General features: G+C 38.6%; 1 protein-coding gene across 1 annotated transcript in view; it reads left to right on the plus strand.

The window, feature by feature from the left end:
- LOC104396177 (sodium channel protein type 5 subunit alpha-like) overlaps positions 1-27,012 on the plus strand; it is a 184,085-nt gene that overhangs the window by 3,067 nt on the left and 154,006 nt on the right. Inside the window, exons 3-6 of the mRNA XM_010005994.1 lie at positions 4,357-4,446; positions 7,869-7,997; positions 12,524-12,615; positions 20,566-20,796. Of these exons, the coding sequence (XP_010004296.1) occupies positions 4,357-4,446; positions 7,869-7,997; positions 12,524-12,615; positions 20,566-20,796 (542 nt within the window). The remainder of the gene's footprint in view (positions 1-4,356; positions 4,447-7,868; positions 7,998-12,523; positions 12,616-20,565; positions 20,797-27,012) is intronic.

Consider the following 27,012-nt stretch of genomic DNA (forward strand, 5'->3'; position numbering starts at 1 on the left):
CAATTCCCAGGGGCGTGCCAGGGGGGGGGGGGGGGGAAAAAAAAAAAAAAAAAAAAAAAAAAAAAAAAAAAAAAAAAAGTGAGAATATAGATAGTGTAACAAGAGAAAAAATAGATAAAGGTTCTCTAGTTCTGTGCAAAAGTGAACACGTGATGTCAGCCAACATGTTTGTGTGGTTACTAGGAATACACCATAGAATATTGCAGAGAGATTTGCTTCTAAGTCAGGTTATAGGTGCAAGCAGCACAGCACATGCAGCTGCATACCCAGAGCCCAGCAGTGATTCTGAGGGGCAGTTACATCAGCACAGCCTTGATGAAGTTAACTGAGGTCAATGAATTTGCACAGGTATGGTTAAGAGAAGAATTTGAAAAATGAGCTTCTTAGAAAAAAACATGTATGTGTGAATATTGCCTCCCACTTTGGAGGCCTGTTCTGTCTTCTGCTCACTTTCTTCTACACCAGCTGGTGAAGAGGTCATAGGTGTGTGTAATAAATGGGAACTGCAAGCTCTTAGTAGCAGTCAGCCAAAATACAAGTATGCAAGAAATCTTTGTTACGTTGCTTCCAAGGATGAAGATCACAGAGGAGAATCTGAAAGATATATCAGGAACAGAAATGTCAGGAACAGATAAGGAGGATAACATTTCAGTTGTGGAAAGTTGCAATGCAAGTAAAATTTTAGTTCCAGAAAGACCCAAGTTATCACCTTGTGTTGATAATGTCAGAAGTCCAGCAGCTCAGTCTTCATCAAGCAAAGGCAGGAGGCAGCAGCTCCAGTCCCAGTCCTGCGTCAGGCACTGATTTGTTTTCTGTTGATAAAGACCTTTCACATCAACCTGAAACACAAAGGCCGGTTGGCTGAACAAGCAGTCGATATCCTAGGCAGAAAAAGGGGCTTGAATCTGCAAGTACTCAAGCAGATGATATCCTAGGCATGAATCTGGGAACCAGATCTATTGTCTTGCGTGAGTGTAATCAAGCAATCTTTATTTTCCCTAGGGTAAAAACCAAAAAAGAGCATTAACAAATGGTGTTCTGTCACGTAAGTGTCTGAAGCAACTTCTTTAGTAGATGCCATATTTCCATTTCCAGTCATTGAATGTACCTTGAAGGCCAACAGTAGAACAGAATAGAGAGGGCAGAGTAAAAATGTCCTATATAGAAGCTCTGGGGGTCAGATTTCTTGTTAAGTAGCTGTATATGGAGTTCCTCCTCTGAGACTTCAGGCAGGATGGATCTTGTCTGTTCACTGCTCATCCAACCAAACCTGATCAGCCTAGTCATTCCAAAATGCACCCTTCCAAGGTAAAAAACCCACCCACAGCCTACTAGTAATGTGTATTACTTAAATTAACAACATACCCCTAAACTTCTTGTAGGTATCTGTATTAGGTATTCTTCAGAGTTTAGGAAGCCTCATGAAAGGACTGTAGTCCAGGTGGCTGCCAGGCAAGGTCCTGGTCCATTTCTGTCACAGAGAACATGGGGAGTGCAGATCTGCATCCCATCTCTGTCAAACAGAAAACAGAAATACTTTTGTCTTCTGCATCAGTATTATCTAATGTCAACATCTTTATTTGCTATCTCGACCAGTTAATAAGATTATTTAAAGATTCTTTTATTTCATTGATGCCTTATGCTTAAAAGACTCTTCTTAGTTGTTCTTGCCTGCAAGCCAAAGTCCATTCTGTGGTATCCCTAGTTTCTCCAAGCAGTTTGTTGTCCCATGTAAAATCCACAGCAACTGCTAGTTCCTAGGTTTTCTAGGTATTATAGACCATTGCTCTCCATTTGCCACTGATCCAGAAGGAGGTTTTTGCCAAAATCGCCTTCCTTGATTCCAAAATTATGGATTCTGTCACATATTAAAATATCTTCTTTAAGAATTTCCAATCATTGTTAATGTTTCCTGCTTGCAACTTTTCTCCAATCTGATTTTGCACACTTTCCTCCATAAGGGAAAATGAAACCTTGTGAAGCACCAGTTACATGTGGTATTGATTAGGACTAACCTTTGCTTGCACATATTCTCTGTAATTTTGCAATGATCAGTTAAAAGAGCCTCTAGTATTCATTCTGATAATTAACAATTATCCATCATAACAAGATCTAGAAGTATGCTGTGTTTGACTCCATGTCTTTGTGCTAGAAGTTAAAATTTATAACTTTTAGAACCTGTTTGCTCAAAGCCTATTCTCTGGCTTCAATTTGGAAATAATAGCCTTAATTTGTTGCAGAAAGAATCCTGATGAGTAGCTTAATATATTTGGATTGCAGTCTGAAACAGACTCCAACCCACACTTCTAGATGCTTTAGCCATGTCCACTTATGGATCAGTAGGCTTTCAAAAATCAGAATTAATAGCAGTTCCAAGACAATGGTACTAATAAGATTATCTTTATTTAGTCACCTTATCTTTTTCTTTTTTTCTAAGTAGATCATCATTACTTTTTCTAAGGCAAACCATTGCATTAAATTTCAGGTAGAAATGCTAATTTTCATTCTGCAGGTGTTTTTGGTTTTTTTTCTTTCTTTTAGCACAGATCTCTGTCTTTGGTGCATAACCAGCTGAAATGTTCCTTTCTTTTATGTTCTTTGTAGTTTCAGCTTAGTCATGAAACTCAGTTTGAATTCATCATGCGTTTGATGTCCCAAAGCTGACCCCTTACATTTTCAACCTGTGTTCTCTGGTATATTCTCTTTGGTGTTTCAGTAGGAAGGTGATGACACCAGCCTCTGTGTGAGCATCTGGGAAAGCTGTTACATTCAGCTTATAGCACAAGGGAAATGGAATGTATAAATTAGAACAGTGACCCTAAAAGGGCTTATTATATAGGAATTTCCTTGCTTGGAATTCAGTTGGAGAATAGTATTTATTTGGCCTGGTCTGAAGATACCATGCTGTTTACAATTGTTGTTTTAATAGCATTTCACTGCATTTGAAAAATGAATGCAGTGTTCTCTAGGCTAGCTGCAGCTTATAACCCAATTGTGTTAATCAGATGGACATAACTTTTAGAAACATATCTCAGGCTGACTTGAGAAAATGTGACTGGGTATCAGATAACCTTCCCAGTCCTTCAGCAGAAGGTGTTGACCTCAGAAGTGGAAAATGTTTGTGAGATCAGCAGTCCCTTTGAGTTCAATTACTTCTTTATGTGGTGACCCCGGGGAATATGCAGGTTAGTTACTAACAACCTAACCTCATTGGTGCTTATGTGACCCAACGGAAAACTTTTCACTCTGTATTCAGCAGAGATTTTGGCTCTGCAAAAGGACCATTTCCACGCAAAGGTTTCAGGAGAAACCTTTGAAATGATAGATGCTCTTCTGACACAAAACATACCATCAATAGGATCAGTAAAGGAGTAAAATAAACACAACGAACTATTTTTTTTTTTCTAAAGAAGAAAAAACCCCAAACATTTGGGTGCTACTGTTCTTCCTTGAGAAGGGTGCCAAGATACTGACTCTTTTCCTTTGCCTTATCTTCTCTCCACCTAAAGTAATTAGTTAAACTTTCTCCAGTAGCACCAGACCTATTATTTATGCAGGACAATAGCATCATGTTTGGTAATTTTTTTTACAGAAATCAGCATGTGCTTTTAGGAGAGCAGCTCAGAGGACTGTGTTTACAGTTTCAGGAATCTGATTTAGGATGCTCCTGCTCGTATTTACGGCCTCAGTTTAGCAGCTAAGTGCTTGGACTATACACTTGGGAGGTTCATTTTAGCCTCCAATTAAGGAAACTGGTGCCTCAGCTCAGGCAGTCAGCTTTGCAGACTGCGTCTTTGCCAACCAAGTTTGCAGATCAAGCCTTAAAACTAGTGCTGTGAAACTTGTATTAGTTTTTGGTGGAATTTTGTACTGAAAGTGAGACCTCAAGCTCATTAGAGAGATTAGTAAGACCAGATTTATAACTTGCCGTGCTGCCTGAGAAGTGTTCCAGGATGCAAAGTAAAATAGGAATTTGCAGACATGGGTTTTTCTGTAGATACTTAAATGAAACTAATCCCTCTTTTCATACAAACTTGTGCACCTATGCACATTGTCATCTGACTGACACAGCTGTGAATTTGGGGTATTGTGTTTTCAGAAGACTGCAGAGTCAGTATGTTTGTTTGATGTATAAAATACATGTAAAAGACACAGGCAACTATAAAACAGGCAGGGAAGATTCCTTCATTTTTGCTATGTTTATATAATTACTTGTTTCCTTATGTACTTGCAAATGTCTATAGTGCTTTTTAAGTATCTTGCAAATTATGAGTTGTCACATCTTGTGTGAAATCACAAAAAATATATATAAAGTCTTAGAACATATGCATTGTTTTCCTTAATTCACTTATTTACATTGTTCAGTATGTTTATTATGTGCACTATTTTAACTAATTGTGTATTCATGGCACAATCAGAGCCTCCACAATGGAACAAATATGTTGAGTAAGTATCCTTGCTATTTTACACCTACCTTATCCTTATCTCATTCTTCCTCTTCCAGTTGTTGCATTCTTTTTATCTTGTTTGCTGCTGCCTAATTTCTTTTCAGTAATACTGCCCATACTGTCTGTCCTGAAATAATATTTTGCCAGGTGTTTCTTGCCTGTGAAAACTCCCTTAGTAAGTCGACTAACAACTTCCAGTCTGCCAAGCTCATACTTGTTACTAAATACACCTGCTGTGCTACCTCTGAATGAAACCACGTGCAAGGAGGACTCAATTTGAAACAGTCCAGTCTTCCACAGTTCCCATGCAAGAGGTTTAATGTTTGGACACATCAGAATAGGCTGATGGAGTTTAAGTTGAATTATTTCAGAAAATACTTCCTGGTCATATTTAGTTCTGTCCTTAAACTTGTTGGGAGCAAAAGTTTATTTTGGACTGAGCTCATCATGAGAAGTGTTCTCCTGTAATCATTGGTAGGTATACTTTAGGAGCAAGCATAAAATTGTCTGGGAACACTTTGATGAGGATTCCTGTCTATTTAGCATGTCAAATTTTCAGAAAAAAATAGCAAAAATATTACCTGAGCATTTTTTTGATTTATTTATTTTTTTAAATTATTTTTAAAAGAGACCAATGAGCTTCAGAAAGCTGATTTCATTCCTTAAAGTTGCTTTAAGATATTCCTGTTAGGAACAGATACCAGATGCACAAGCTAATCAACCTACAGTGCATTAAACAATTATTTTGGCTCATTGAACCAATCAGAGCACACTTTTTATTTTTGACTGACATATGATAAACACAACCATCTGCTGCTCCATAACCTCCTGGTTGGTCTACTCAGGGCTGTAAGGAAAGATAGTAAAATGCCCTTATTTTAAGTTTCATAAAATCATACAGGGCACATCTTCTAGGCCATAAATTGCTAATTATAGGTAGCACTGAACCAAATATTTCATCTGATCGCAGTAACTTCCTAATCCCAGGATGTTTCATGTATTTCTGTATGGTGCACTACCCTCAAGTAAGTCTGTGACTTTTCCTCTCCCCTGACATCATCCTTTTCTTACTGAAAACTGTCCCACTGTACCTTGGCCATGATGTATTCAGCTCAAACATGAGCATCTCATCCATGAGAGTCAAAATTTGGTGAGCAGGTCTGGGTCTGTGGCTGGGAATTTGAACATTTTGGAGGAAAATATCCAAGTGCTTGTCATGTTTTCCATAGGCTGGAAAATATGGGTTGATGTTATCAATGAATCAAGCAGGGCATGCAAGAAACATAGAGCAAAAATGCAAATGGACTCAGGCAACATGGAATAAATCCTTTCCCTTCCGTGTTTCCTCTCCTCCTGCATCCCCTTATACCTCTCAGTTTTTCCTCCTGAAATGCATAGAATGAAATAAAAGGCAAGTACTTTTTAGGAGCAAAATAACCTGATGAACTTTAATTCAAATTGATTATATTGGATTTGGAAAAGAGAAATTGAATCCATTTTGCTCTGCTGTTCCAGACTCATAGAGGAAGCCAGACTAACCTTGTGCAAATATGTGCCCTAGATCTTTGAAACATTTTCCTTACCATTTTGAAAAAAATAAATCAATTTAGCTTACCCCACTAAATATTTTTTTTTCTTTAAATCCTGACTTCTGTTGTTAAAGAAGCTGTTCAGTTGCTGGAGGACTTTGCCCGATCCATTTAGAATTAGATGATGATTATACAATCAATTAAACCATCTGACATGCTGAATAAATACAAGTGCTCCATCATTTTAATGAGCTTATGTACCATTAAGTATTTTTTTTAGTTCTTTGCATGTGTTTTCTGCATATATTACTGAATACACATGCTTAAAGAGACTGTCACATGGGTGACCTATATTTGAAATACCAGAGCAAAACTAAATAGGAGCTTTGAGTAGTCAGATACAAGATAATGCTTAGGTGCATGGTCAGAGGGGATGTGAGAAACCTTTAATACCCACTGTTGCACAGAACAGTCCTGCTAATCTCCATCTGAAGATGAAGCATGCTGAGGTTTTATGTGTAACTAGCTCTGCTGTGTGACATGATGGCAGGAGGGTGTGAGATTTGCTACTACCTGTATGTGTGCCCAGCTGCAGAGAGGGGAATACAGCTAAGACAAAACTTGTCCTTTTTATGCATAATGAAGTTCTTCCATATATTATCACCTTTAATTGCTTTCACCTTTTTTTTTTTTTTTTACCAAATAGGAATTCCAACTGTTGTAATTTTTTGTTTGTGATGGCATCATTATTGCTGCTAATGTTTAGGGACTGAACATAAAACTCAAGCTAGTGTTTCCAGTGAAAACCTTAACATGATAATTGATGAGTTTTATGCTTTATGGGGTTGTAGGTGTTTGGGGTTTTTAATAGACTTTGGTATAATTTGCATCTTCATTTGGAGAATAGGGTCAGGGAGTGCCAGTGGTGTATACTAAATATTTATTATTTTTATTAAGATACAGCCCAGAACACAAAGGCCCATTGAGCTATATATCTCAGTTAGAAACATTAAAAGGAGGTGTGGCATTCCCTGCAGTATGTCCCTGATGGTAGCTAGAGCCCTGGGTGAATACAGATATGAAGGCTGTCAGATACATTGCTGTTCTCCACAGAGATTTGCTATCTTTTATAACAAGTATATCTTTATTATAAAAGGTAAGATGAATGCTCTAAGTTCATCCCAGTCAAGAGGCTGTTGGTAATGAACAACTTATCTCACGGAGGGGAAAAAACCACCCTTGTGTTTCTTTCACTGTCAGGCAGGTTAAAATTACTACACATAGTATTTTGGTGTGAGTTTTCCTCTTTTTCAGTTAGGGCAATCTGATGTTTGATTCTGAGAGCTGGTAGAATTTTCCATGGATATAAAACACAAGGGGAGTTGCAGGAAGAATGCCCTTTCTAGTCATGAAAACCTAGTGGTGATATTTTTTAACCTGTGTTTCTTCAAAATGGCCAGGGCAGGAAGAGATGAGAGGTATGAATAGAACAACCACCCTCCTTTATATCAGAGAAACCATGAGGAATGTGGCATAATCCATTCCTCTTTCACTAGGGACTGCAGGTGTCAGAAGTCCCATAGCAGATCTTAGCAGCCTAGTATTCATGCTTGACTTAAAGAGTGAAGATCATCAAGGGACACTCTGTGGTGAAAATTATCGTCATCCTGTGCCTGCCATGAGCACTTTCCCCTTTCTTATATGTCCCTTGGTCCACACATGAAGCTGCTCATCTGCAGCCCAGTGCTGCAGCCATGACCCATATAAACAACCCCTGTGAGATGGGCAGGAGTGTCTTATATGGGTAGGACGCAGTTGAGTGTGACTCTGCCTTTCCTGCCATCTACTGCTTGCTAATGCTTTTGCTTATCTTGGCTACTTTATTTCCCAGATACACTTTCACTGGCATTTACACTTTTGAGTCATTGATAAAAATATTGGCGAGAGGATTTTGCATGACAGAGTTCACCTTCCTTCGGGATCCATGGAACTGGTTGGATTTCAGTGTTATTGTTATGGCGTAAGTAGCACTCCTTTCTATTTTCCATGATAGCAATATGCATTAGAACTTTTAAAGAAACTGTCTGGCTGTTCTCTGTTTTTTTCACTCAAATTGTACTGAAAATAAGAAAATGCTGAAGTGTATTAAGATGGAGATTTGTTTGGTTTTTTTTTTTACCTGAGTTGTTTCAGGAGAAGCCAGGAGAGTTCTCAATTCTATGCTTTCAATTCACTAGAATATTTTTGAGATTATTTACTCTCTCTGTTCTCCAGAGAGAGAATTGTTTGGAAAGTATCTGTAATAATACTTGCCTATTTAATGTAGTTTTGGGAATCTTCAGGCCCCTGAGTAGGAAGTGTTTTAAGTGAGACTGAATAACCATATATTTAAATCCCTATTATTCTCTACCTGTCCATAACACCACTAAAGTTGTTTTTGCATTCTTCTCTTAACAAACCCTCTTCACACTGCAAGGAATTATTACTTTACTACAATAGAGATTAAAGGCAGAGGCCTTGAGAGTGGAAATATGGCCCCAAAACATGATATACCCCTTCATGTGTATACTTCTACCTATATCATTAGAGTTTGCTCAGGACATATGGGGTTCTTGTGCTTTGAAAGAACAGATGGATCTGTGGCATCTAGACAGCTAAAAATACATGGGGTAGGAGAACAGTCAGCCATCACTCAGAGCATACACAGGGTCAGCCCCAGCTCTGGCCAAAGGCCAAACATGTTGGTATCTCCAACATGTTGGTATCTCCAGCTGAGCTAGAAATCCAGATTTTCTTCACACCCAAAGAAGAGAGAAAAGCACATTAAGAGCACGTGTCGTCTTGAAGTGGAAGCTAGTAGAGATGCTCTTAGAGGCCCCATTTTCTAATCTTAGAAAGATTTCATCTGGTCTGTCTGTATTTTCTGCTTAATGATGCCTATATATTGTGTTCTGGTTTTAGTTTAGTTCTCACTGCCCACTTTAAACCTCATAATTCACAGCCTTAGGTGAGATGCAAGCCTCCTTGCCCTCACATTGAAGCTGAGCTTCTGGGCTTGTGATGCCTGAATGGAACCAAACCCAGTAAAAAAATATTCAACCAAACTTAGTTCAAACACCAGTGAGGGCAACTAAAGTTGGTATCAAAACTCTGGTAGGGTGCAAGAATCAGGACCAATTTTCAAAGAGCATCTGGATGATGATCTTAGTAATATGATTTGCTTTTAGGCTGCCCTGTGAGGAGCAGGGAGTTGGATTCAATGTTCCTTATAGGTCACTTTCATCTTGAGACATTCTATGATTCTTAGCAGCAATTAGCAGAAGAACAGCATGAAAATATGTGAAACCTGTGTGAACATAATTGGGAAGACTCCCATTTATTTTAGTAGTCTTTGGATCAAAGCCAGCCCTAGGCCAGATCCTGGTATCTGTTATTGCATTCCTATGGACTTGGCTGAACTGACATCTGGCTGTTGTGATAAGCTTTAAAAAAAAAGGCAATGGAGATGGGGAGGAGCCTTTGGAGGTCTGCACACAGTAGACATTGTTCTCAGCTGAACTTTTTCTCATGGAGTGCAAAGCATAATTCTCCTATAACATTTAGAGGCAGGGAAGAGCAACACAAGGTGTCACCAGCCTCCTCTCCTGTCCATCAGACAGATTGCAAAAGCATCTGTTTGTGAGTTAGGACACGAGTTTATTTGCAGGTCTCTGAATTCAGCACAACATGGAGAGCTTGTGTGCATGGGTCCCCTCTGTTCTGCAGGGAAGGAGACTTTTGAGAGTAAAGCAGAAAGGAGCAGAGAAAAGGACACAAGCCACACCTTGCAGCCTTGGCAATGAATCTGCTCCACTTCATCTTCTCTGCCGACAGAGGTTGGGGCATCACTCCTGGCTCTGCAGAACTCCTCTTGGAGCATCTTATTTACTGTCACTGAAGCTCAAATCTGAACAGTCAGTGCAAGTCAAGGTCTGCATCTCCCTTAAATTCTGTCCCCATAATCTCTGGGTGTTTGTGGCTTAGGGAATTGGAAAGATCTCAAGATTTGCACAGAGATGATGTGGACAATTGCCTAGAGGTGAATTCACTCTCTGCAGGTAGGAACCAGGATTTGGTTCCCAGAGGCTGTGGCCTTACACCTCTTTTGGCTTTTCTAATTCTTCTAGACTTGTTTGGCCACTCTGATCTAGCCCAAGGATTCGTGACACCTTCCTTAAGGTTTATTTAATGAGAGACTTGAGTGTCTGTGCTTTCTTTCCTAGCTACATTTCTATTTTCTTTCCAAACAATATTTCATATCTTAATTAGAAGATCCCTAATCAGGGAGGCCTACAACTGCAAAAAATTGAGGTTCTCAGCATCAAATTATAGCAATGGCCATGCTCTTCAGAACTGGCATCCATTCCTACTGTTTCTTTAAGGTATATTATATTAACAGTTTTAAAATACAAAACAATAATTGGAATTCTGGAATAGAAAAGAAATAAAAAAGAGTTTATTTGAGGACATAGACAACACTTGAAAAGTTAAAAGTGACTGCAATATGATCTTCATATGTACAGTGAAACCTCCCTCCCGAGTATGCAACCAGCAGATAGTACAGAGTGTTGGATAATGGACTCTATTCTGATATGATTTATCCTTCATATAAATCCAATTTGCAAGTAAAGGAAGAGTGATTATGCAGGCAACTCTGTATTTTCTTTACTTATAGCTAGTGTGATGCTAGAGGTGTTTCTGTATCTGGAAACAAAGATGGCATGAGAGTTCAAAATGGAAAAGCCTGATAGGGGACCATGAGATCTAGATGGACCAATGGTTTTGAGTTCACAGAAAATCTGATTCTTTCAGTTGTGGGTGTTATAGGGGAATAGCCATCACTTGCTTTGCACTTATTGCAAAATAACTTCTTACCTCCTCTTTTGGGCAGAAGCAGCACAGATTGGGTCACAGAGAGTAGTTTCAAATAGCATACTTGAGGGCAAGAGGTGCCACAGGTCTCCAGGGCTTTTCTTCCACCCTGAGCTAACAGACACGGCCATGGTTTGTGACACCCTTGAATGGGTTCAGGGGAAACTGAGTTTGCCTCTGTTTAGATCACTCTTTCCCAGACAAACTGGTCTGCTGCAATTTCATCCAACAAATGGCCAAAATAAATCTTAATGAACTCTTGCGAACAAGCAGTATTAGTATTTGCTTCATATGTTTGTCCATCTCTCAATGTGTTATTGCTAATCTCTGATCAGCAAAACCATATTGCTTCTCCCCAAATTATCCTTTTTCACCCTTGCAAGCTGCAGAAGAGTTTGGGAGAGAAGCACTGGGTAAATCTAGAGAGAAATTTCCAAATAGGTAAATCTTTGCCCAGACATTGCTATGAGATCATGAAGAGGAGAAGCAATATTGCTCTTCCAGGCTATAATATGAATTAGTAGATATGAAGAGGATGGTTTGTCCTCCCTAGAGGCCTTTGCACAGGGTCTGCTTAAGCAGCCTTTGTGAAATAACCAGGTGAGTTAACATGTAAAAACAAATTCCTCAATGAAGTAAAATATGTAAATAAATTTTAAGAGATTTCATAGTAAAAATTAAAGAGTCAAAGAGCTGTTTTGTTGAGAAAATGCACTGGTGACTGTGCTTTTATTGTATAATAACACAGAGGAAATAATTTCATAAAACACAGATAAAAATAACTGACTCTCCTGGGAGCATTTCTCTCAGCTGTGGCATGGGTCTCCATGATGACCAAAGCAGGCACAGCAGTGAAGAGTTGGGACTGGTATTTCACTCATAAATAGTTTTTAGTAGGATTGCAATTATAGTCATTCAAAATCTATCTTCCTGCAGCCAAGGGGCATGAATTTAATGTACAAAACAAAATAAAATTTTAAGCATCTCTGGAAGACAACATCTACTTTACCACAGAAAACTATGATGTGAAAGTTATGTGAAGCTTTATTTTTTTTTTTTTTAGAGCAGCAAAATAACTGTTATTGTTTCCTATAATGTAAAGAATTTCTGTTAAACTACATGATGGCAAAATCTTTTAAGTATTTCTCATTGAGCAGCACAATAGCAAAGTTTACCCAGTCCTTTTAAAGAATGGATGCCTATTAGATAAGTTTAAAAGCTCAGGAAACGTTGAAATAATTTTTACTATGAAAAACTAAGGACAAGTTGCATCAGGGAACAGCCTGAAAAGTGGATGCACTTCTCATTTGGCTGCGTTCACTCCTGCTATGTATGAATGCATTCTTCATTCAGACAAGTCTCCTACTCTATTGTATAATTCCAAATAACTGTGACTTAATTCTACAGGTATGTAGGAGAATTTGTGAATGTAGGCAGTGTTTCACCTCTTCGGACTTTCAGGGTATTGAGAGCTTTAAAAACTATTTCAGTAATCCCAGGTAAGAAGCCCTGATCCTTACCTTTTGGCTCTCAGCTACAAGTGATTCTTTCTCTGTCTCTCTTTGTCCCTTTGACTGTTGTTTTTTTTTTGCTGGTGTTTTGTCATTGTCTGTGTGTGACTTTCCCTTGTTACAGATACATAACTGAATTTGTGGACCTGGGCAATGTCTCAGCCTTACGAACGTTCAGAGTGCTGCGGGCGCTGAAAACAATCTCAGTCATTTCAGGTGAAAATCAGGTTAAACACTCCGGCTGCAGTTAAAGCCTACATGCCATTTCCTTAGTAAACACAGTCATTACAATTGACTTTACCATAGACACTGATCAGGAAATGGAGGAATGTAGGGAATGTGACCTGTCAATAGAATACATTTTTTTATATGTTTTTCCAATACTGTTTTTGTGGGCAGAAGGAATTAGAATGCCTCCAGAATTACAGACCTCGCTAAGATGAGAGCTGTTGTAAACACTCTGGTGTGTGTGGCTCGTGAATCACAGACACCAAGTACTCGTTCATGAACCATATGAAAATGGCAATGAAACTCTTTTAAAGTCTTTGAATATTGATTTTTAAAAATGGAAGGTTAATGACCTCAAAATGCGTGTTTGTGTTTAAGAGCACATCGATAGAGGAATCTAAATCTGTGCTATGAGCTGAGGTTTCAAGACTGCAGGCACAGATAGCCTAATTTGTCATGGTGTTTATCCACTTGCATGTGATAGAAACACTGTTTAAATTTCTGACCCTGAAGAGGTCAGAAAAGTTTTCATCATTGATTTCAGTGGGTTTAGCCTTTCACCAACTCCCATTTCCTTACAATTTAAAGGATATTCACCCCTCTTCCCAAAATAAAACATTTTAAAAAATAAATAAATCAGTGCTTTACTACAGATCTGGTAATGAAAGAAGCTCTTTTTTTTTTTCCCCCCCCATAGCTTTTTATCTAATCCCTTGTTATTCCTTAAAATATTGAATATTTGCTACTTAGTAATTTCTTACCAAGGAATATCTATGGACAGGTCTCATTCAGCCTCAGTGTTTAACATCTCCAACCTGCATGACAAGGTAGAGAAGATAGCAAAAACCATGCATGGTAGATATCAGTGATAATCCTGAACAGATGTTGGCAATTACATCTCAAAAATACTCAAAGCACCAAGAGGACTGCTCAGATTCTCACACACTGCTCTTTAAGGTCTGAAAGGCTTTTCCACCCATTGTATTATGCACATCTACACGATAGTATAAATATAAGCAAATTCTGTGTTGTAAACTAGTAGACATGTGTATTATGACTAGTCACCTGCACTCACATGGAGTATAAACTAGAAATGGGAATTTTGGATTTGAGGTGCTAAGAAAACATATATATGGTGCTAGAGCTTACTCCCTCATTCCAAAATTAATGAAAATCAGTGAAATTACTAAAAGAGGAAGGTATTTTCATTGAAAGTGCATTTCAAAATACAGCCTTTCAAGAATATTTTAATCATGCATTAGGTCTGGAATTCCTTGAAATTGGTTTGTCTTGATTTTTGTCTAAGTTTAAAACAAGATCTCAGCAGAGAGGTGTTTTTTTTTTTTTTTAAGTATTTCTAATTAAATTTCCATTAAAAAATGATTTATTTATATTGTTTTTTCCTTAGGAAGCAGATTTAAAGATTGTGTGGGATAGTAGTGGTTAATTAGAAAGAAAACTGGAGTTTGCTGGCTTCTTTTGCTAGCAATTTGAAGACTAACTTGGAGGGACAGCCATCTCCAGGGAATGCCTTTCGCTTTCCATCTTGTCTCAAGCTTGAGCCTCTTCAGAGTAGAACCTGTCAATTTTGTTGAGTTATATATACATATATATATAGCAATTTTCTACTGTTCTATATCAGACTTGGAGCAGAAGGTTGTTTTTTTTAGTGGAAAATAAAGGAGTATTGCAACTCAGAAAAAATGTATTTCAAAATATACCAAAGCCCTCTGTAAACCAAAGTTGTTCCATTTCTTGATTAATATAGAAAAAAGGATGAAGAGCATTATTTATTAGTGTAACACATAATAACTCACATTCTCATTATTTTTTTTCTTCCCGACTGTTTGATTGGGTTTTTGAGAACTTGCATTTTTAGGTTCTAGTACCTAAATTATTTGCTGACATGAAAGCCTGAAGATATGCTAATAGAATATCTGGTCTTAGATTTTACTGTCAAGATTACCTGTTCCATGAGTATGTTTAAATTACAGATGTGGGGAGCTGCAGATTGGTAAGGAACACATAGCTGCCAGTAAAACACAGCTAGGTTTGGGTTTTTATTTATGTTAGGAGATAATTTCAGAGGAGTTGGTTCATTTTTCTGTTAGACAGATATATTTTGAAAGAAATATTGAGCATGATGCTGTGTTTATTTGCAGATCAGACCAAGTTTTTAATGATAACATAGGCTTATGCTGAGATGAAATATTGTTCCAGAATAGGCTTAGAAATGAAAAGTTGATAAACTCTAACATCCTCCATGAGATTTTTGAGTTCAACTGCTAGAGAGAGGAGAGTAGGGTTGTTATTTTTGCTTCCTCTTTTACATTTTAGGTGACGAACACTGAGGTGCGTTCTCCTTTGCAAATATCTAAGCTTTTCCCAATAAAATTGATCACACTTTTCCATCAGGTAGTTATGTTTGCACAAACCTACTTGGGCTCAGGATGCTCAGTGAAATTGTTTACCGAAAGTAACGGGCCTCCGTGGTGTGAGGCTTCTGTCCAGCAAAGCACTTAGAGGCTGGTTTTCAATGCCTTTTCAAAGGCATTTTGCTTCACTTGTAATCAATGAGCTTCACTATTGACTCCAGAGGGAGTCAGTATAGCAAACAATTAGTGCTTTTATAAATCTCACCTACCTTTAATGCCTGGCTCTAAGTGCACAAGCAGGCACAGGGACGTTTAGGGGACACAGACTCACAGGACTCAAAAAGATCTCCTAAACTCTGAGTCAGTTCCCCTGGCTCAAGGCTGTGTTTTGTTTAGTTCAGACCTGGCATGATGTGTATTGCCTTACTTGTTCCAACAGTCCCTCAAAGGTGGAGGTCTCATGATATTCCTTATAAGTCTGCTCTCATCACTTTTGCATGAGAAGCTCTGCCATGGGAGGACAGGTTCAGATTCAGAGACACAAATATTAGCATCTACCAACAAGCCTGCTGCTTCCCAGTCATTGGAGATCTGGGGCTCCACTTGGTTGCCATCATGAGAGCATCTCCTGCTGCCCAGGGCCATGGATCACCTGCAGGTCCAGACCCCCATCCAGTCTCACTCTCTATGCATTACCACCTCTTTATATTTTACCCCACAGCCACTGTGTAGGACATCAGGTCAGTGCCTTATCCTCTGAAGCATCCTGTGATATGCTTGAGGAACTTCATGGATCCCTTCAATCTTCCCTTTTCTGCACTAAACACACCCACTACTTTCTGTTTTCCAGTTGTCCATGATATTGAGGGAGAACCAGCTTTGTACAGTAGCTGAGGAGCTGTTTATCCAAGCTCTTTAAAATATATATTTTTTTTTCCTTTCTTCATATATCCCTTATGTTCAGGTAATTAGATGTGGGTACCATTTTCTCTATGGAAGAATAAAACTTTTAGCTCTCAGTGGTTTCATTTATTAGTTAGCGTCTTGCGTGTTGCCGTGGCAACTGGATTCATTTGTTTTCAGTCTCAGTAGGAACCATGGTCAGCAGCAGAACAACCCACTGAAGTCACTCATTTGTCTCCCATTACCAGCATTTCCAAGTGCCAATGTGCTCGACAGGAACATTTCCTGTGCCAATGGAGGTCTCAAATCATAGTTTATCTGCATGGAAAGCACCCATGGTTTTTTGATAACTACTAACTGGGGTAGTGTCAAACCCTGAGGTACACCCTTCTGTGCAAAGCTCAGGCCACCATCATCATCACCAGGATTTTGTGAAGTGCCCGGATCCAGAGAAGCACAGACATCTCACATAAAAAGACAGGATGCTGGTGAAAGGTGACCTCAGAGAAAATTGGGCCAAGGCACTTTGGGGCCTGATCCAGCTCCCGTTTAAGTCGGTGTGAGTCTAAAAGCTATAAATAGTGCTGTGAAAGTTATGCAGGACTTTGCTGATAGCCAGAACAGAGCTCGAAGCACAAGAATTAAGGCTTTGTGGAGGAGACTGATCCCTGATCACAGCTTCAGTCTCACTCGAGGCCTCCTGCAAAGAAATAAATGTCATTTTTCTGGTGGGTAAGTCATTTTTCTCAAGAAGTAGCTATCCCAGAGTCAAGAAATACATGACATAATTGCATTTGCCTTGGAGAATGGCCTGGCAATCACATTTCAATGCAAAGGTGGTCTACAGAAATGCTGACAACCATTCAAGTTTGCCAACATGCTGTTAAACTCTTCGCTGCCCCATGTATCAATGGCTAGTGGCAAAATATATTAATCAAGAGTGAGCTCTTTTCTCCCTATGTGACTCATGCAGACATTTACAAGACACATGCATATATCCTCAGGAAAAGGAGTAAGCCAGGTGAGGACAATCATGCTGCAAGCCACACTCTACTTTTGGGGCTTTGTTTTTTCTCCCTGTTCGTTTCTGGACTGGGTCTGAAAGCATCTGAGGTTCTGTAGGTGATTGCCAACATCTGGTGTGGATGTCATACTGAATTACGTTAATACCTTCTCACATCTCATAGGAGGAATGGATGGTGTTGTGGGAATCTTGCAATTTCTCATTGTTTGGTGTTGCTTGCATTTTCTACTGTTTCTGATTTGCATTTGAAAACTGATTATTTGATTAACCTCTGAATGTGTTAATTTCTACCTGCATTAACAGGAATGTTTGGGTCAAATCCTTCTTGCTTTCTGCAGATGTCAGGCTGCCTATACAGCCCTCATTCTACTAATTTTGGATTTTGTGGTGGTGTTCATGTCATGCAAGCAGGATTTGGCCCAGAAGTGTGGAAGGAAATCAGTGATTCAGGAAAAGCCAGTATACATTACTCCATAGGGAGTAATCTAAAGACCCATTATCATTAGTGAGAGTAGATGTTACTCAGCTTTGGATCAGATCCTCAATTTTTTGCTGCATGCTGCCTGGTTTGATATTTGACTTGCAAGAATTAAGTAAATGCCTTTAATGCCCCATAAATAATATCTTCTAATAAGCTACAGTGCAGTGCTCTCATTGGCACTGTTTCAAAGGAGGATTATTTATCTAGATTTAACAGTGCTCTAAATTTGAATACAGCTAGCATTGTTTTTACAAAACATGGGGTTGATTCAGAGAGATGCAAAGCATCTGTAAGAGTTCCTGAGTGTCCTATTTCCCCTCTGAGGCACAGAAAGTTTAAGCAAATGGTCATGTAGACACTTAGCAGTGACTTGTGCCAAGCAACTTGATGAATACTACTTAATTTCCTGGGCAAATTTTGGTTTTAAAGGGTGAGAAAAAAGCCAGTTACATTGTAAGTACACCACTCTCCAAATGGTTTTCCTGGAAAATTTTAGCAAAGATCCAGGAGGCAGAGTACTAGTTCTTTTTAAAAGGTCTTTAATTGCAGCAATTTTATTACTAAAGCATTTTCAAACTGTTAAGAAGTCTCTATGCTATTAAAACACAACAAAAAAAATACCCAAAAAAAGCAAGTAAAGCAGAAAGGTCTCCAGTAGAGAAATGTTTGATACCTGCAAGGAATGAACTTGTAAAAAACTAATAGTATAGTTACTATTCTATTTAAAATTCAGTAAGTAAACTGAGAAAAACATGTTTCATGAAATGACCTTGAAAATAATAGTACTGGGACCTGATTTTGAAAGCAGATAGTCTTTCTTGGTGATTAGGATTTTGTAGGTCTTGTTTCCTAGTATTATCCTTATTCATATTAGGACTCCCATTGTCCTTGCCCATGTGAGTAAGATAATTAGTGTATTTAGATGATATAAATACAGCCTCCAAGCTTGCATTAGTATTACAAACAAATACATGTGCTGCAGGGATTCCGCAGAGGGTACTGAATTTAAAGAATTTGTGGTTTGGCTTTTTTCCCTTTTTTTAAGACTTGGTTTGCATTTTTACTTCCCAGGTTTCACCAGATTCAGTGGAGAAACCTCAGTGCATTCAAAGGACAGACAATGATTAGAATCATCAAAAACTTTTCAGAATATTAGATAAAATAAAAAATATTCTGTTGCATTTACAAGTCACATTTATTTTTCACCACCTCTCTACTTGTTTAAGACCTGGTTGTCCTGAAGGTCTTATATTCTTCACTCTGGATAAGAGTGAGACCCTAGCAAGTCCTTCAGAATCAGGCTACAACTAAAACTAGTTTTACTTCAGATGTCAAGTTCACCAAAGACTAGATTATCTGAAGAACTATGCTTTTTATTTAGGCATCAAAATAGGAAGCCAGATCTACAGATAGATTTAAAAGTTCAAAGCTGGCCCTTTTCTAGGTACCAGAGCAGAACTGACCTCATTTGTAAAATCTCTTCCTGGTGATGAGTGCAGAGAGCATGAAAATCCAACTTTTGCCTGATGTTTATACTGCAATATTTTTTCTTTACTTTTGAGTAGAGCAGTCTAACCTGTCTCTTCTTACCATGCCACAAACTAGCTTTAAAGAGACAAACAAAGAATTTAGTGGAGAAAGGGGGCTACCCACCCCTGATGGGTCATTCCCTTTTTGTTAAATAGCCATTTTTTATATTTAACGTAGTTCAGAAGTTAACCTAATGGCAATGCTCTATGCAGGAATGGAATATTTTAGGCTGCTGGAAACAGGGACTACTGGACCTGTTGGCTATCCTAGCAGCTCCTCCTTCAAGAAACTATGATTTCCCCTTACCTTAAGTGCAGAATTTTAAGTAGGATCAAAAACCTATTTTGCTCTCCCATGAGCCCTCAAGAACATTTTCATGTTATTTTAAATTATACAGCACTAACTCAAGCTTTGTGGCTGCCAAACTCTTCAGGGTGGAATTCCAGAGAACTGAGATTTAATGTGTATGATCATATTCACTGAGCAAACCAATGTGCTTCTGAGTATTGCTCAGAATTCCTCCTGTTCCCCTTTGCATTTTCTTTTTTCCATTTAACTCCATTTCTCTTACTGCTGCCATAGTGGTGACACTGATTATCAGAAGCACTGATTACTACTTATTGAGTATTAATTAAATATAAATAGGACAGAAACAACAAAATTGCTACCATTATGCTGCTGACAATGATGTCCAAATGAAGTACACAAGTTTAGGGAAGTCTTTTTTTGAAGTGTTTTTTGTTGTATTCATGTGATGTTCAATTAGCTCAAATAGTACTGATCTCCAAGAGCACTTCAAAAGCAAGCAATATCTTTTGAGAAAACAGTGTAATAATATATGTGTTTGTATTTATAGACTAATAAATTCAAGCTAGTGATACAGGGTGAAATAACACAGTAGAAGGTAATCTGTGTGACCCAAGCCTTTGGTGTTTGCAATAAGATGATTTATCTACACTGGTAGCATATTATAACATTATTAACTTCACCCAGGTGTTGTTGGAGCCTCAGGTTGTTTTACTCAATTAGTTTCCACTGGAATTATTTGATTGCCCATACTATTTGGCTTATTTCTAATCCCAAATTCTTGTTGTTTTAAGCAAATGAATAGAAAGCAGAGGAATAATTCATATGAGGACAATGTGATGGATTTGACAGATAAATATATAAAACAATCAGGGAATAAATAACATTTCCATACCTCTTTATCTGTTTATGTGAGGGATAAAGTTATCAGTCTCACCTGAGTGGTTTCAAACTAATTCATACTCTCAGAATTCAATGGGATTTAGGCTTTACGGAATTTACTGCAGCTCCATGAAAACAGAAGATATTCGGGTTTTTCTTCATCCATCATTTTTGTCTCTCACTGTTCCTCCATCCAGTTCTTTCCCTCCATTTTGAAATCAGTATTTGTGTCAGAGTGATACCAAGACTAGACAAAAACAGGCCAGATTAAATGCTCCTAGTGATCACTTGTCTCTCGTTTCTGCTGTCCAATTACAAAGACATAGTAGAAATCCTTCCAGTTTTCCCTTCCATGGAGCATGTCACTGTGAAAAGTAGCAATCTGCAGACACATTTCAGCCTCTCAGTCTATAAACTCTTGGCTTTTATCTCCCTAGGACTGAAGACCATTGTAGGGGCACTTATCCAGTCTGTTAAGAAACTTGCTGATGTGATGATCCTGACCGTTTTCTGCTTGAGTGTCTTTGCCCTCATAGGCCTCCAGCTCTTCATGGGCAACTTGAGACACAAGTGTGTCAGGGACTACACCAAGTTTAACTCCACCAATGGCACGTTGTACTTGGATGGTAGGATGTGGAACACCTCAGAGGAATTTCTTAATGATCCAGGTAAACCCTTCTTTTCTCTGTTGTCTTTTCTTTGTGTGTGTGGGGGGGGGGGGGGGGGTGGAACGTGGCAGAAAGAGGACGGAGAAACAAGAAAACTCTCAGAGATTGAGAATGCACTGTGCCTTCACAATAAATATTCATTTGGTTATTCCAATCACTAAAACAATCTGCTTTTAAAAGGAAAGCATTTTTATAAAGCTGACAAGCACAATTTTTTGCCTAGCTTTCAGGTGTTGGATCTTACTTTATTTATGTGCAGCTGAGTAAGAAGTCTTTTGCTGCCACTTTTGTTGCTCACATAATTTGTGCTTGCATCTTAACCTTTTCTCTATAAAAAAAATAAAAACACAACAGATTGTGCACCTTAGCCCTACTTCACTGGAATGTTTTCCAATCCTTTACTCACATCCACATGCAGGGGGGGGAGGGAGGTGTTTTATTATATTGACCAAAATCTAGATGTGAATCAGCAAATGTGGCATGATGTGATCACTGGTTCTTCATGAGGGTTTCAAAAGATCTAGGTAACTTTTTCTGATCTTTGTGGTGCCTTCACAGTTCATGCTGTATTTCTGGTGCTTTCCTATGACACAGACTAAGATCCCTTGTTGTGTCGTTGATGATTTTCACAGTTTTAGGGTCTCTCATGATGTTTGTCTTCATTTTTTTTCTTATCTACTCCTGGAGTTAGGCAATCACATAAAAATTCTAGTCTCTGCATGTGTCTGGTTTGTACACTGTTTCTTTTAGACAATGTATAGCTCTTGTGTTTTCTACCAAAACCTCAAAATTTGAATTAAATGTCTTAAAAAACCAAAAAGTGAAGCAGAGCAATTCAGTATTTATTAGTATGAAACATCTCAAGAGCATATTTTAAGGAAATCATGTGCTCTTTGGGCCCTAACTCATTATCTTGTTTGGGCCATCCTGCAGTATCTGGTGCTCTGATGTTTATTATCAAAAAGCTAGTTTTCTAGTCCAAAACAATTTTTAATACTCTAAAGTCTGCTACACTCTGAATTACAATGAAATAAGTTCACTGAACTAATTTATTAACATTTTTTAAAAATTAAGCATTTCCTGTAAACAAACTTCAGAATGTAAACAAGTGGCCCAGCTGTTGCTGCTCCAAAACCTTCTGAGTTACTGGAGGACCCAAAACAATTGCAACAGACACAAACTCATATCTAAAACAATTCAATTATACTCTGGAGGGAAGGAAGCAGCCAGACTGATGTGCATGGGCAGGAACTTATGATCAGTGACCTTTGGTATTTTATTTATTTTGAGGAGAAGGATGAACTACATAATCAACTCATTATCTGGATATTTGGTTGGGATGAAGTGACATGGTCTCATGGGGTATCTCTGCTCAGATTGTGTGGACCTCACAGTCCTCATTCCTGTATCTCCAAACATCTGTATTGTAAACACCCTAAGCCTGACTCCTGGAAGTTGTTTGGCTTGACCCAGGGGTCTGTTGATCACCTGGCACAGGGTTCCCTCCAACCTGTGCTGGCTCCTCAGCATCGTATACCTCTTCAGCCAGGCTGTGTGGTCCAGGGATTGGGCCAAGGGCAGTCCCACCACTCCCCACTGGTGACTTCTGGCCTTTCTGCTTGATTCTTCTCCCTGCAGTCTGAGCACCCCTGGAGCAGTGGTGTTGGAAAGGTTTCATTCAAGGAATAAAACACTCAGCATTGGAGTCTTTAATGCACAATGGTGTTAATGAAGCATTAAGAAAGGGCAGTTCATGAAGCTCTGGCTGAATGAAGGCTGTGTTTGAGACTGACCTTGCCCATCAGGTTATGTGGCCCTTCAATCTCCCTGTACCAGAGCCTTTTCTCAGCAGAGAAGGGGAAAAGCTTTGTGCCAGAGGTAAAACACCACGCTGGATCTATGGTGGCCAGTGATGAGCCTGCTGACATGTTTTCTAACTCATGCTCTCTGTGCTTCCAGCTTGGAGAATTGTGGAGATAGTAAAGATATCTCTGCACCTGTGGTGGATTAAGGCACTCTAGGGTTCCTCCACCTCCAGATAACTGACAGCTGTCTGAGGTGTGGCTCTTCTGCTCTCTTTGAGGCATTGAGAGATAAAATAGCTGGAATGGCTGGAAGCATAAATCCCTGCAATAAAGGTGAAGGGATTAAATGGAGTTGTGAAGATAGTCTGGCTCTCTGGAAATGGGAGTAGGATAAATGTTCCTCTGGATAGTCTCTATTTAAAAAAAAATAAAAAAATATATATAGTTAATGTCAGGGCCAGCTGCAGTGTTGCTTTAAATGGGAGGAATTGTACAGTTGCTTCAGCATACCATGAACAAGTTTATTTGGGTGGTCCTGATAAGGGGAGGAGGGGACACACTCCCATAAATCTATTTAGTAAATCCAGCAATGGTTAATATGGCCATGAAAATATACTTGTTACCATGAAAGGACATTTACCTATTACAAAGGTAATGAACTTGGTGAGATAATGAACTAAAGTAAATTAAAGTTTGACCATGTGATATTAATAGTAACTAATAAGAAGATCAATTAATGTTTTCATGTTTTCATAATATCTGAAAATGAAGACATTATAGAAAACAGGCATCAGTTATGGAAAATAGACAAAAAATATGTGAATAATTCAAGTGTTGAGTCAGTGCAGCTGGCCAAAGAGGAACTAGAAGAAAAGTAGCTTTAGAGGAAAAAGTGTTCCTCAAAATCCTGGAGAAGGTGGCTTAGCTATTAGGCTAGGGAGAACAGTTTGAGGGAGGATTTTCATTTAATGTTGACTGTTGCACTAAAGCAATTCAGAAATGGAAGAACTGGCTCATTTTGTAACTAGATGGGATAGTGCTTTATATTTCATCTTGCCTAAGTGTTGTGGTGAAATGAAGTGACTTTAACAAGAGTAGTACTGACCACAATTTAATAACAGTCCAAATTTCAAGCACTGCAGGGAATTAAGCAATACAGTTAGATTAAAGTGTAGGCAGACCAAACTAGATAAAAAGAGGAATACATTAAGAAAAAGAGTAGTGTCAGTGTTTATTTTAAAGAAGAACTAGAGAAGAAAATTGGCCAACATGCTGAGATAGTAGAGTTCACTTGAAGGAGGCACAGAAAATTGCAAAAGCTCTTTAGAGACTTCAAAAGCAATGTGGCTGATTCACTTAGTTTTGGAACAGGGATACTAATCTATGGAACAGAAAAGTGAAGTACTGTCAGATTTATAAGAATACTTAAAAAAAAAAAAAAAAAGAAAAAAAAAGATGTAAAGAAATAAGCAGCAGTAAACACTCAAAAGCAAAACTGGAAAGAAAGAATTGTTAGTTCTGTTCATGAGGACACCAAAACAGAGAATCAAAACAGGGTGATATGCCAGTTCTACTCTTCTTGAAGAGCCAAAGCTTGCATTGGATCCTTTGAGAGAGTTTTTTGTGTTTTAAAGGAGAGCAGGGAGCCTCTGAAATGGCATCAGCTCTTTTTTTGCATGAATGAACAAACAAGAAGTGGAACCCCTTACAAGGGTCACACAGTGAAGAACAGCCTGGTGCTGCAGAGGAAATAGCTGAGAGACTCATGATGTGCAAAGACAAGAACCTGGTTTTCAGTCTTTCTGAGCCCTTTTGAGTTTAAGATAACTGTGTGCCACAGGCACTTGGTACAGGAGGTATTCTGGGCCTGATTTTTTATTCCAAACTGACTCAGTATCTGTAGTAAATTGTATCCTCTTTCCTTAGCTCCTTACAGCCCCCAGGCAGGACATTTTTCATCATCTGTCTTCAAAATCTTCTTGTTTTCACTTCATAGACGGGGAAAAAAGTAAATTTATGAACTTTGTTTGTATCATTATTGGCTTAACTATAGTTTTGTGGTCACACTTGATTTTTGGTTGATCCTTCAGGACATACCCACTGTGCCCCCAAGGCTTTTCAACTTCTGCCCAACTTCAAGACCCACGTGTACTTTTCTGCTCTCCCACTGTGGTCACAATGACTGTCTTGGCTGATGGTACAAGTGCTGCCTGGCCCCTCTGCCACCCCTATGTCTGCCTCCACCACCAGTAGACCCAGCATACCTGCACCAGTAGTGGTGGCAGGAATTGTGGTGAAAGAAGAAAAGTTGTTGTTTGGTTTTTTTTTCCTAAATCAGGAAAAAAAAAAAAAAAGATATAAATTGTTCCATATCTGTGCAATTTCTATGCATGATAGTTCTATGAGCAGTCTGCCCTTACCACCTCTCCTTTCAGGCCTTTGGCTGTTAATTTCTCTTGCATGAACTTGTCAATCCTCCACTGCAAGGTTGCCAGCACTGTTGCAAATTTTTTGGTTCTCTCCTCCTCTTGTGCATCTGACACACATGATCATATAAACTAAATCCTGTAAGGAATAAGGATTTCCTGCCTATCCTGCCAACATTTTGCTTGTTTTTGCCATTGTTTCAGTGGCTCTTGCAGCTGAAGGAAATGCCAGGAAACTTGGGAAGGCAGAGTCCTTAAACATGGGGATTGAGTGGGAAAATCCCCATTGAGAGATCATTTTCATTTAGCTTCACTAAGTCCTAACATACAAAAGTTATATTGAATATTCCTGATTAGACTGTCAAGACAGGAATTTCTTGGCATTCTCATTAAAAGCTTAATTCTGTGAGAGAAATGTCTGAGCTATTGCAGGTGCTTCTGGTTCCTCAGTTTAGCTACTGAGCACAGTGAGATATCTGCTTAGCCCTTCCTCAATTCACACTGGAGATGCAGGTCTAAAATCTGCCTTTTGATGGGCATATCTATCTCATGATGAGCAGAAGGATGATTTTTCTTTTCTCTCCATCAATTTAAATGGCTCAATATCTTCACAATTTACACACCAACTCTAAGAAAGCTTATCAGAAAAGTTGTTCCAGGTTTTGCCTCCAAGGAGTAATGTTTACCACTGCAAACCTAGGAAGGGGAAAAAGGAAGATTAAGGCAGAAGTAGCTCATCAGGTCTCCCAGCCTCTGCCGTGGGACTGTTCTTTGCCTGTAGGAATGGAGTATGGAATGGGGGATAGTTGAGCATTAGATAAAATGAGGCTTAAAAATTCCAAATGTCAAGTACCAGTGGTAAAGATAAAGTGGAGGCACAGCTTGTCCCTCTGGGAAAGCATTGACTATAAGTCCTGTAAGTCTAGATTTGGTAAGGGCTTGCAATCAATAAGTCCAAGGAGGATTATTTTTAGACACTAATAATAACAAACCTGGGAACCTGAACCTGTAGTTGCAGCAGTGATCATAAATAAAAATGAAAAAAAAAAAAAAAATTTTAAAAAAGTAGCAAATAGTGATAGTTTTCATCCACAGTTTAATGAAAAATATCTGGTCAATGTATCAATATCAAAGATATTGAGCTGTCATTTATCTTCAGGAGAGCAAATAGTTTAGAAATAGCAGCTGATGGAAAAACTGCAAGGTTAATTCCAATATCTGCAAAGATTTCTGGGAAAGCAGGCTTGAAAGTCTTAGGTTGTGATGTTTGAATTAAAGATGAATTTGATGAAGCTTCATGAATGTGTGAGTGTGGATTGAAAGGTACATGATGTCAAGTATGTCATGGGCTTAGGGAGAGAAAAAAACTACCAACTGGAATGGGTGTAGTTGATTCACATGGCTGATGATTGTACAGTCTTTAATGTTATTTATGTATTCCATTACTAGGATGGATTATTGACTAGTCAGTAAGTAGAAAGTAGAAATCTGAGTTTAAATAGTATGTTCTTTTGTAGAGCAAGGACCAATGTAAGTGCTGAATTCATAAGAAAAACACTTAAGAAATAAACCTGAAAAATATAGTAAAATTATTATAAAATCACTTTTGAAATTACAGTCTCAAACCCCAGTATTTTCTTTAAACTAAATACCCTACTTAAGACACTCTGAAAGGTCCTTGTTTTCAAAGTGTTCTATAAATGTTTTCTCTCAAAATCAGTATCTTGTAAGGTACAATACAGCCCTATAATTTCTTTTAGGTAAGCCTGTACAAGAGAGGGTAGTGATAGGAGAAGGGGTAATGGTTTTAAACTAAAAGAGGGGAGATTCAGGAAGAAATTCTTCACCATGAGGGCAGTAAAGCACTGGAACAGGTTGCCCAGGGAGGCTGTGGAAGCCCCCTCTCTGGAGGTGTTCAAGGCCAGGTTGGATGAGGTTTGTGCAGGCTGGTCAGGTGGGAGGAAAAAAAAAAAAAAAAAAAAAGA

This window comes from Chaetura pelagica, unplaced genomic scaffold (assembly GCF_000747805.2).
Source record: "Chaetura pelagica isolate M959 unplaced genomic scaffold, ChaPel_1.0 scaffold199, whole genome shotgun sequence".
Taxonomy (NCBI): Eukaryota; Metazoa; Chordata; class Aves; order Apodiformes; family Apodidae; genus Chaetura; species Chaetura pelagica.